General features: G+C 40.7%; 3 protein-coding genes across 3 annotated transcripts; all 3 read right to left on the bottom strand.

Moving 5' to 3' along the window:
- Nucleotides 1–234: 234 nt before the first annotated feature.
- LOC127530867 (nuclear factor 7, brain-like) lies at nt 235–1623 on the bottom strand. Its single transcript, XM_051938636.1, has one exon. The coding sequence runs from the start codon at nt 1621–1623 to the stop codon at nt 235–237; it is 1389 nt and encodes a 462-aa protein (XP_051794596.1).
- Nucleotides 1624–4633: 3010 nt separating this feature from the next.
- LOC127530866 (E3 ubiquitin-protein ligase TRIM35-like) lies at nt 4634–6026 on the bottom strand. The gene has a single exon (XM_051938635.1). It carries the CDS (start codon nt 6020–6022, stop codon nt 4634–4636), a length of 1389 nt encoding a protein of 462 aa, XP_051794595.1. The 5' UTR covers nt 6023–6026.
- A 2865-nt stretch (nt 6027–8891) lies between these two features.
- Nucleotides 8892–10411, bottom strand: LOC127530865 (nuclear factor 7, brain-like). The gene has a single exon (XM_051938634.1). It carries the CDS (start codon nt 10409–10411, stop codon nt 9023–9025), a length of 1389 nt encoding a protein of 462 aa, XP_051794594.1. The 3' UTR covers nt 8892–9022.
- Between the last annotated feature and the right edge of the window lie 1340 nt (nt 10412–11751).

The following is an 11751-nucleotide window of genomic DNA, read 5'->3' as shown; positions in this document are numbered from 1 at the left end:
ACATTGAGAACTTGTCATAAATGCAACAGAAGATTAATAATTACTGATGGGAAACTTTATAAGATTTGTAGAACAGTTTGTTGGACTATTTGTGGTCATTCTATATAAAAATCAACAAAATCTGACAAAGTTCCCTTCAATTCTGAAAATATTCACACTATGAAGGTAAAATATTGTTTTTACAGAAAGAAGTAAAACAGAGAAACATTTTGAATCTATTGATCCTCTTGATCTCTAACTGATCTGTTCTACTGCCACAGAGACTTTTACTGGTAAAATCTTCACTGTTTTCATGGTGCTCATGATCGGAAACATCCTCTCAGTGAAAGTGTGATTGAAGGTGTGTATGTGTGTTTTAGTATCAAGATCAGAGAACGACAGTTTTCCTCTGTTACAGTCCAGATTCACTCTGATCCTCTGGAGCTTTTTCTGGACTGAGAGATCAGTGGGGGGAGCTGGTGGTGAGTCTGAATAGTATTTACCTACATGGTAAATTATTCTCCATAATCCAGACTCTATCATTGCCTTCCTCTCGACAGACTCTTGAAAAACACCTAGTGACCACTTTGAACTGTCTCCGATGTCGACATCCCAGCTGTGAGTCCCTGAGTTGAAGCCTTCAGAGCTCAGAACACTGATGAAAAAATCAAACCTCTCTGGATTATCAGGAAGCTGCTGTTTATCTCCTCTTGTGACACTGGTCAGATCATCAGACAGGATGAGGTACGGACTTGCAGTGTTTGGGTCCAGAATGAGAGGAGTGTAGGAGACCATGTCCTTCATGTTGTTCCAGATGTTGAAGCTCAGGTTGCCCACATGTTTGGCCTGGTCTATCAGAGCTCCTGGGTGAAGCTGTGGATCCTCCATCAGGAGGCAGCTCTGGACTCTCTCTGCTGCAGTCTTGTAGTTCAGCAGGAATGAGACGTCTTCAGCTCTCAGCTGCTCCTCTGTGGCTCTGACTGTGTCTGAAAGATCTGCTATCTCTCTGCTCAGAGCCTCCATCTTCTCCTTCATCATCCCAGTCTTCTGCTCCTCTTCCTCCCTCAGTGCAGCCATCCTGGCCTCCTCCTCCTTTATCAGAAACTGGTGAAGCTTCTCAAACTGCTCCTTAATCTGCCTCTCTGTGTGTCGGGCCTGGACCTTAATGTGTTCTGCTGTTTGATCAAACTTCACTTTGACTTTTTCAGAAACCTTCAGCTTCTCCTTTAAGGGCTTCAGAGTTTCCTGAAGTTCCTTCTTGTGTTTTTTTACAGCTTCATTGATGGGCCTGAATCTGTGGTTGGAGTGTAGTTCTGAATCTCTGCAGATGAGACACACTGGCTGCTGGTGGTCCAGACAGAAGAGTTTGAGTTTCTCAGAGTGCAAACTGCAGAGAGACTCTGAAGATCTCTGAGCTCTCTGCTGCCGGAAGGACTCACACAGATTCTTCAAAACCAAACTAACAGGCGGTTCTTCTCTTGAACATCTTGTACTACAAACTGGACAGTCGTGTGTTGGTTTCTGTCTCCACCAGGTCTTCAGACAGTCTCTACAGAAGCTGTGGCTACATGACAGAACAGCAGGCTCTGTGAAGATGTCGTGACAGATGGGACAGCAGAGATCCTCCTCTGATGTGGAATCCATTTATTGTGTGAGTGAAGCTGAAAACACAGCAGACACAGAGTCCAGTGAGTCTCTAAGTTGAGTGAAACCTGCTCTGACTCTGAGTGGTGTTTTTGATCAGACTCACCTTCAGTTTGTGGAGTTTCATCAGCTGGAAGCAGCAGTGTTGTAGCTGGATTCAGTGTGAGGCAGCTGCAGCTCTGATGGTCTGAGGAAGAATCACAAAGTGTTTGCTGGTTTGTCTCAGGTGAGCCAGGTGAGGGGCGGAGCTTCAACAGACCGTTTGCTTTGCTTCGCCTGTATCTCTGGAATGTCTTCACTTCAACGAAATAAATCATGTCTCAACAGGAAATCTCAGCTGATGCCACTAAGTTGTCAAGCGCGTGTTGGTTGGTGATGGAGACTTGTTCTGGTTTTGTGTTCAACAGTCTGAAAGTAAAGGTCTGATCTCCACGGTGTCTTTGGGTTTTGGTTGTTTTTTCTATTTTTCCTGAAGAAGCAGAAAGATTTTGTTGCTAAGCTTAGAAATGTGTTTTTCTTCTCCATGTCTTCTGAATTTTATGGTTATATCTCCTTCTGTTCATTTATTTGTACTTCCTACAGCCACTTTCTGTTCCTTCCAGTTTTATTTTGAAAGTACCTTTGTGCGTTGCCTGTGTTTTTACTTTCCCTTTTTGTCCGTTACTTTCCATTTTCCATCACTTCAGTCTTGTCTCCTTAACTAGTTATCTGTGTTTATAGATCTACGTCTTCCACTGTCTCTGGTCAGTCCAATTCTCCTTCCTGGTTCTCCTGTTCCTCGTCTACTTTTGCATCTGTTTTAGTTTCCTTTCACATCCCCCAAGGGAGAAAACAAAACCAGTCTTCACAAATTAAGTTTCTCCACAACTGGACGGCATTCTGAATTACATTTTGATGGGATTGCAGTTTTGTTTAGAAGTAAGCATAATGTGTAACCTGTGATGTGGGAAGGCAGACCGTTTTCCCGTTTACACTAAATTTTTGGTTCAGTTTAGGTACAAAAATTTAGAGGTGAGGTTTCATTTCAGATCTGTCAAACCTGATAAGTTCAAATAAGGAGGCATAAACCAGCAACCACACTGTCACCAAGAAAACAAAGGTCTGAGTCCCAGTCTCAGAATTCAGTTTGGTTTTCCATCGCCTCTTCACTCACTTTGTGGTTCAGTTTAGCCACCAAAACTACGAGGTTCAGTTTTGGAAAATAACACATTTTGTTGAACACTTTGGATGTGAGAAGTTTGGCTAATGTTCAGAAAGGTGTCACGGTTTGGGTTAAAAGAAAAACAGCTAATTTTTACGAGATCTTTCAAGCTTCTGCTGTGTTTTCTGGGTTACCATGGTGACAAGTCCTGCCCCATTTAAATATGATTGGTTGGCTGAAAAGGAGCAACAGTGAAGCAGTAAAATATGTGAAATATTTTGTTGCTGGAGGAACTTCTGATAATGGAAACGGAGATCGTGGATTTTAATTCTATTTTTTTCGTTGATTTAAGTGTAGGCCTAATAGACTCTGTACATCTACATTTAGACTGTATTTTACTAATTTTACTCATTAAATCTCAGTTTTCTTGATATTATGCACATAGTTATACTTATCTATGCAACGCACATACAGCACAATATGTGTTGTTTATAATATGTTAACATGTTTGGTACTAAAAATAATCACTGCACTAAAATAAGAGCTCAAAAACTTCAGAAGAAACCTTTAATTTTCCAGTGCAGCTTCTGCCAGTTGACATATTCTGCTACAGCTATACACGACGTATAATTTACTTCACTTTCGAGTTCATTTTCACGTCTCAAACACCAATCAGTTCTTTTCACATCTGGAACAAACTTCCAGAAAACTGCAGGTCTGCTGAAACTCTCCGCTCTTTTAAATCAAGAATAACGACTTATTTATTTATTTACTGTTGCCTATGATTAATGACTGTCTTAATACCATCACTGCATTGTCACTTTTAAATACTTTTTTAATCTCTCTTTTTGTCTTAGTTTTAATTACTTTGTTTTTATGATCATAAAATTTCATATTGATTTTATTGCTTAAATTATGTTTTTTTCTATAATTTCAATGCATGCTTTTAATGTCTACCTTTGAAATCATCTTTGGAATTCACATCTTTACCGTTGTAAATCACTTTGAATTGCCTTGTGTGTGAACTGTGCAATAAAAATAAACTTATCTTCTCTTCAATGTCTCTGAGCTTTTACTTTGAAAGTGTAGCATACTTCACAGAATTCTGTTTCCTCCCTGTAAATACAAGTGATTATCATGAGCAATAGATTTGAGACTTTTTTCTGTTTTCTTTGTAGATCAAAATCAACGAAATAAGATGTGAAACTGATGCGAAAACAAGACGACAGCTCATCTGAAGTCTTTTCTTCATCACCTTTTATTATCTGACACACACCGTTGTCCAGAACTCCACAGAAAGAGCAGGTTACATGAGATACATCATTAAAGACAGGTTCAGCTCTTCAATCTGTAGCATTACAAAAACAACGGAACACCCAGGTGTCCACCTTAAAATGCAGACGTCCATCTTAAACGTGATGTCCCCCTTAAAATCTAGATGCCAACCTGAAACCATGACATCTACCTTAAACCCAGATGTTGACCTTGAACCAAGACGTCCACCTGGAAACCAAAACGTCCATCTTAAAAGCAACATGTCGACGTTAAAACCAAGACATCAACCTCAAAACAAGACGTCCACCTTAAACAGAATACGTTTTATTGACTCAAGAATTTCAATAAAACTGAATTTAAACATTGAGAACTTGTCATAAATGCAACAGAAGATTAATAATTACTGATGGGAAACTTTATAAGATTTGTAGAACAGTTTGTTGGACTATTTGTGGTCATTCTATACAAAAATCAACAAAATCTGACAAAGTTCCCCCCAATTCTGAAAATATTCACACTATGAAGGTAAAATATTGTGTTTGCAGAAAGAAGTGAGACAGAGAAACATTTTGAATCTATTGATCCTGTTGATCTCTAACTGATCTGTTCTACTGCCACAGAGACTTTTACTGGTAAAATCTTCAGTGTACTCATGGTGTTCATGTACGGAAACATCCTCTCAGTGAAAGTGTGATTGAAGGTGTGTATGTGTGTTTTAGTATCAAGATCAGAGAATGACAGTTTTCCTCTGTTACAGTCAAGATTCACTCTGATCCTCTGGAGCTTCTTCTGGACTGAGAGATCAGTGGGGGGAGCTGGTGGTGACCATGAAGAGTATTTACCTTCATAGAACGCTATTCTCCATAATCCAGACTCTATCTTTGCCTTCCTGTGGACAGACTCTTGAAAAACACCGAGTGACCACCATGAACTGTCTCCAATGTTGACATCCCAGCTTTGAGTCCCTGAGTTGAAGCCTTCAGAGTTCAGAACACAGACAGAAGGATGAAACCTCTCTGGATTATCAGGAAGCTGCTGTTTATCTCCTCTTGTGACACTGGTCAGATCATCAGACAGGATGAGGTACGGACTTGCAGTGTTTGGGTCCAGAATGAGAGGAGTGTAGGAGACCATGTCCTTCATGTTGTTCCAGATGTTGAAGCTCAGGTTGCCCACATGTTTGGCCTGGTCTATCAGAGCTCCTGGGTGAAGCTGTGGATCCTCCATCAGGAGGCAGCTCTGGACTCTTTCTGCTGCAGTCTTGTAGTTCAGCAGGAATGAGACGTCTTCAGCTCTCAGCTGCTCCTCTGTGGCTCTGACTGTGTCTGAAAGATCTGCTATCTCTCTGCTCAGAGCCTCCATCTTCTCCTTCATCATCCCAGTCTTCTGCTCCTCTTCCTCCCTCAGTGCAGCCATCCTGGCCTCCTCCTCCTTTATCAGAAACTGGTGAAGCTTCTCAAACTGCTCCTTAATCTGCCTCTCTGTGTGTCGGGCCTGGACCTTAATGTGTTCTGCTGTTTGATCAAACTTCACTTTGACTTTTTCAGAAACCTTCAGCTTCCACTTTAAGGGCTTCAGAGTTTCCTGAAGTTCCTTCTTGTGTTTATTTACAGCTTCATTGATGGGCCTGAATCTGTGGTTGGAGTGTATTTCTGAATCTCTGCAGACGACACACACTGGCTGCTGGTGGTCCAGACAGAAGAGTTTGAGTTTCTCAGAGTGCAAACTGCAGAGAGACTCTGAAGATCTCTGAGCTCTCTGCTGCCGGAAGGACTCACACAGATTCTTTAAAACCAAACTAACAGGCGGTTCTTCTCTTGAACATCTTGTACTACAAACTGGACAGTCGTGTGTTGGTTTCTGTCTCCACCAGGTCTTCAGACAGTCTCTACAGAAGCTGTGGCTACATGACAGAACAGCAGGCTCTGTGAAGATGTCGTGACAGATGGGACAGCAGAGATCCTCCTCTGATGTGGAAGCCATTTATTGTGTGACTGAAGCTGAAAACACAGCAGACACAGAGTCCAGTGAGTCTCTAAGTTGAGTGAAACCTGCTCTGACTCTGAGTGGTGTTTTTGATCAGACTCACCTTCAGTTTGTGGAGTTTCATCAGCTGGAAGCAGCAGTGTTGTAGCTGGATTCAGTGTGAGGCAGCTGCAGCTCTGATGGTCTGAGGAAGAATCACAAAGTGTTTGCTGGTTTGTCTCAGGTGAGCCAGGTGAGGGGCGGAGCTTCAACAGACCGTTTGCTTTGCTTCAACTGTAACTCTGGAATGTCTTCACTTCAACGAAATGAATCATGTCTCAACAGGAAATCTCAGCTGATGCCACTAAGTTGTCAAGCGTGTGTCGGTTGGTGATGGAGACTTGTTCTGGTTTTGTGTTCAACAGTCTGAAAGTAAAGGTCTGATCTACACGGTGTCTTTGGGTTTTGGTTGTTTTTTCTATTTTTCCTGAAGAAGCAGAAAGATTTTGTTGCTAAGCTTAGAAATGTGTTTTTCATCTCCATGTCTTCTGAATTTTATGGTTATATCTCCCTCTGTTCATTTATTTGTACTTCCTACAGCCACTTTCTGTTCCTTCCTGTTTTATTTTGAAAGTACCTTTGTGCGTTGCCTGTGTTTTTACTTTCCCTTTTTGTCCGTTACTTTCCATTTTCCATCACTTCAGTCTTGTCTCCTTAACTAGTTATCTGTGTTTATAGATCTACGTCTTCCACTGTCTCTGGTCAGTCCAATTCTCCTGCCTGGTTCTTCTGGTCCTCGTCTACTTTTGCATCTGTTTTAGTTTCCTTTCACATCCCCCAAGGGAGAAAACAAAACCAGTCTTCACAAATTAAGTTTCTCCACAACTGGACGGCATTCTGAATTACATTTTGATGGGATTGCAGTTTTGTTTAGAAGTAAGCATAATGTGTAACCTGTGATGTGGGAAGGCAGACCGTTTTCCCGTTTACACTAAATTTTTGGTTCAGTTTAGGTACAAAAACTTTGAGGTGAGGTTTCATTTCAGATCTGTCAAACCTGATAAGTTCAAATAAGGAGGCATAAACCAGCAACCACACTGTCACCTAGAAAACAAAGGTCTGAGTCCCATTCTCAGAATTCAGTTTGGTTTTCCATCGTCTCTTCACTCACTTTGTGGTTCAGTTTAGCCACCAAAACTACAAGGTTCAGTTTTGGAAAATAACACATTTTGTTGAACACTTTGGATGTGAGAAGTTTGGCTAATGTTCAGAAAGGTGTCACGGTTTGGGTTAAAAGAAAAACAGCTAATTTTTACGAGATCTTTCAAGCTTCTGCTGTGTTTTCTGGGTTACCATGGTGACAAGTCCTGCCCCATTTAAATATGATTGGTTGGCTGAAAAGGAGCAACAGTGAAGCAGTAAAATATGTGAAATATTTTGTTGCTGGAGGAACTTCTGATAATAGAAAAGGAGTTCCTGGATTTTAATTCTATTTTTTCGTTGATTTAAGTGTAGGCCTAATAGACTCTGTACATCTACATTTAGACTGTATTTTACTAATTTTACTCATTAAATCTCAGTTTTCTTGATATTATGCACATAGTTATACTTATCTATGCAACGCACATACAGCACAATATGTGTTGTTTATAATATGTTAACATGTTTGGTACTAAAAATAATCACTGCACTAAAATAAGAGCTCAAAAACTTCAGAAGAAACCTTTAATTTTCCAGTGCAGCTTCTGCCAGTTGACATATTCTGCTACAGCTATACACGACGTATAATTTACTTCACTTTCGAGTTCATTTTCACGTCTCAAACACCAATCAGTTCTTTTCACATCTGGAACAAACTTCCAGAAAACTGCAGGTCTGCTGAAACTCTCCGCTCTTTTAAATCAAGAATAACGACTTATTTATTTATTTACTGTTGTCTATGATTAATGACTGTCTTAAAACCATCACTGCATTGTCACTTTTAAATACTTTTTTAATCTCTCTTTTTGTCTTAGTTTTAATTACTTTGTTTTTATGATCATAAAATTTCATATTGATTTTATTGCTTAAATTATGTTTTTTTCTATAATTTCAATGCATGCTTTTAATGTCTACCTTTGAAATCATCTTTGTAATTCATATCTTTACCGTTGTAAATCACTTTGAATTGCCTTGTGTGTGAACTGTGCAATAAAAATAAACTTTTCTCTTCAATGTCTCTGAGCTTTTACTTTGAAAGTGTAGCATACTTCACAGAATTCTGTTTCCTCCCTGTAAATACAAGTGATTATCATGAGCAATAGATTTGAGACTTTTTTCTGTTTTCTTTGTAAATCAAAATCAACGAAATAAGATGTGAAACTGATGCGAAAACAAGATGACAGCTCATCTGAAGTCTTTTCTTCATCACCTTTTATTATCTGACACACACCGTTGTCCAGAACTCCACAGAAAGAGCAGGTTACATGAGATACATCATTAAAGACAGGTTCAGCTCTTCAATCTGCAGCATTACAAAAACAACGGAACACCCAGGTGTCCACCTTAAAATGCAGACGTCCATCTTAAACGTGATGTCCCCCTTAAAATCTAGATGCCAACCTGAAACCATGACATCTACCTTAAACCCAGATGTTGACCTTGAACCAAGACGTCCACCTGGAAACCAAAACGTCCATCTTAAAAGCAACATGTCGACGTTAAAACCAAGACATCAACCTCAAAACAAGACGTCCACCTTGAACAGAAAATGTTTTTATTGACTTTCAATAAAACTGAATTTAAACATTGAGAACTTGTCATAAATGCAACAGAAGATTAATAATTACTGATGGGAAACTTTATAAGATTTGTAGAACAGTTTGTTGGACTATTTGTGGTCATTCTATATAAAAATCAACAAAATCTGACAAAGTTCCCCCCAATTCTGAAAATATTCACACTATGAAGGTAAAATATTGTGTTTGCAGAAAGAAGTGAGACAGAGAAACATTTTGAATCTATTGATCCTCTTGATCTCTAACTGATCTGTTCTACTGCCACAGAGACTTTTACTGGTAAAATCTTCACTGTCTTCTTGGTGTTTATGTACGGAAACATCCTCTCAGTGAAAGTGTGATTGAAGGTGTGTATGTGTGTTTTAGTATCAAGATCAGAGAACGACAGTTTTCCTCTGTTACAGTCCAGATTCACTCTGATCCTCTGGACCTTTTTCTGGACTGAGAGATAAGTGGGGGGAGCTGACGGTGACCCTGAAGAGTATTTACCTTCATAGAACGCTATTCTCCATGATCCAGACTCTATCTTTGCCTTCCTCTGGACAGACTCTTGTAAAACACCTAGTGCCCACAATGAACTGTCTCCGATGTCGACATCCCAGCTGTGAGTCCCTGAGTTGAAGCCTTCAGAGCTCAGAACAAAGACACCAGGATAAAACCTCTCTGGATTATCAGGAAGCTGCTGTTCATCGCCATATCCCACACTGGTCAGATCATCAGACAGGATGAGTTTTGGATGTGCAGTGTTTGGGTCCAGAATGAGAGGAGTGTAGGAGACCATGTCCTTCATGTTGTTCCAGATGTTGAAGCTCAGGTTGCCCACATGTTTGGCCTGGTCTATCAGAGCTCCTGGGTGAAGCTGTGGATCCTCCATCAGGAGGCAGCTCTGGACTCTTTCTGCTGCAGTCTTGTAGTTCAGCAGGAATGAGACGTCTTCAGCTCTCAGCTGCTCCTCTGTGGCTCTGACTGTGTCTGAAAGATCTGCTATCTCTCTGCTCAGAGCCTCCATCTTCTCCTTCATCATCCCAGTCTTCTGCTCCTCTTCCTCCCTCAGTGCAGCCATCCTGGCCTCCTCCTCCTTTATCAGAAACTGGTGAAGCTTCTCAAACTGCTCCTTAATCTGCCTCTCTGTGTGTCGGGCCTGGACCTTAATGTGTTCTGCTGTTTGATCAAACTTCACTTTGACTTGTTCAGAAACCTTCAGCTTCTCCTTTAAGGGCTTCAGAGTTTCCTGAAGTTCCTCCTTGTGTTGTTTTGCAGCTTCACTGATGGGCCTGAATCTGTGGTTGGAGTGTATTTCTGAATCTCTGCAGACGAGACACACTGGCTGCTGGTGGTCCAGACAGAAGAGTTTGAGTTTCTCAGAGTGCAAACTGCAGAGACACTCTGAAGATCTCTGAGCTCTCTGCTGGAGGAAGGACTCACACAGATTCTTCAAAACCAAACTAACAGGTGCTTCTTCTCTTGAAGACCTCCTCTTACAAACTGGACAGTCGTGTGTTGGTTTCTGTCTCCACCAGGTCTTCAGACAGTCTCTACAGAAGCTGTGGCTACATGACAGAACAACAGGCTCTGTGAAGATGTCGTGACAGATGGGACAGTAGAGATTCTCCTCTGATGTGGAAGCCATTTATTGTGTGAGTGAAGCTGAAAACACAGCAGACACAGAGTCCAGTGAGTCTCTAAGTTCAGTGAAACCTGCTCTGACTCTGAGTGGTGTTTTTGCTCAGACTCACCTTCAGTTTGTGGAGTTTCAGCAGCTGGAAGCAGCAGTGTTGTAGCTGGATTCAGTGTGAGGCAGCTGCAGCTCTGATGGTCTGAGGAAGAATCACAAAGTGTTTGCTGGTTTGTCTCAGGTGATCCAGGTGAGGGGTGGAGCTTCAGCTGACCTCTTCTGATAAATGCCTTTACTTTACCTGTAACTCAGGGATGTTTTCATTCCAAAGAAATGAATCACATCCAAACAGGAAATCTCAGCTGATGTCTTTTAAGTCGTCAAACTAGTTGTGTCAGTTGGTGTTGGTGACTTGGTCTGGTTTTGTGTTTAACAGTCTGAAAGTAAAAGTCTAATCTACACGGTGTCTTTGGGTTTTGGTTGTTTTTTTGTTTTTGTTTTTCAGAATCAGAATGATTTTATCCTTAAATTTGATTCCTTTTGGTGTGTTTTCCTTCTCTATGTCTTCTAAATTTTATTGTGTCTCCCGCTGTTTATTTATTTGTACTTCCTACATCCACTTTTCTGTTTCTTACCATTTTATTTTGAAATTACCTGCCAGTGTTTCAACTTCCCCCTTTTTCCATTTTTTTTATTGCCATTTTATCGTCATTTCTATCACCTTTGTTCTTGCCTCCTTAATTAGTTATCCATCTTTATATAGGCCTGTGTCTTCTCCTGTCTTTGATCAGTCCTGTTTACTGACCTCATGTCCTCCTGGCTAATTCTCCTGTTCCTCATCTGCTTTTGCCTTGTACATTTAGATTTTTCCTATCCTGTTGGGAACCCTGTTTGTCGAACACCGGTTCACCGGCCTGATTCTTCCTTGTTCTCCTCTGGTTTGTGTCTTGGCTCCTTTTTTGTTTTTCTGTGGATTTTTGGACTTTCTTTCTCTGGATTGCCTTTGTCACCCTGAATCACCAGCCACCTTTCATTTGTTTTGATCTGAAACAAAGCCAGACCAACCTGAACAGACCTGAGGATAATTATACCCGAGTGTTGGCTACTGGACATATTGGACCATTGATACTCAAGCTGGTAATCCCAAAGTCTGGGTTCTCAAACACATTGGCATGTTTCAAAGATTTGCTATCTGAAACATGTTAGAGGGAGTCATGTCTGTAAGGCATTGAACAGATTTAACAGGAACAGCATCCATCTTCTCCAAGTTCCAAGAATCGATAGAAGACAACTGACAGAGTTGTGATATTTATTGTCTATATTACATTATTTACAAGAATGAGGACTCAAGTTTT

The sequence above is a fragment of the Acanthochromis polyacanthus genome, chromosome 18 (genome assembly GCF_021347895.1).
Source record: "Acanthochromis polyacanthus isolate Apoly-LR-REF ecotype Palm Island chromosome 18, KAUST_Apoly_ChrSc, whole genome shotgun sequence".
NCBI classification, from domain to species: Eukaryota; Metazoa; Chordata; class Actinopteri; family Pomacentridae; genus Acanthochromis; species Acanthochromis polyacanthus.
This window is presented reverse-complemented; position numbering and strand designations above follow the sequence as displayed.

Excerpts from the sequence above, each read along its gene's own strand:
- LOC127530867 (XM_051938636.1), bottom strand. The coding sequence starts at position 1,623 with ATGGATTCCACATCAGAGGAGGATCTCTGCTGTCCCATCTGTCACGAC.
- LOC127530866 (XM_051938635.1), bottom strand. The coding sequence starts at position 6,022 with ATGGCTTCCACATCAGAGGAGGATCTCTGCTGTCCCATCTGTCACGAC.
- LOC127530865 (XM_051938634.1), bottom strand. The coding sequence starts at position 10,411 with ATGGCTTCCACATCAGAGGAGAATCTCTACTGTCCCATCTGTCACGAC.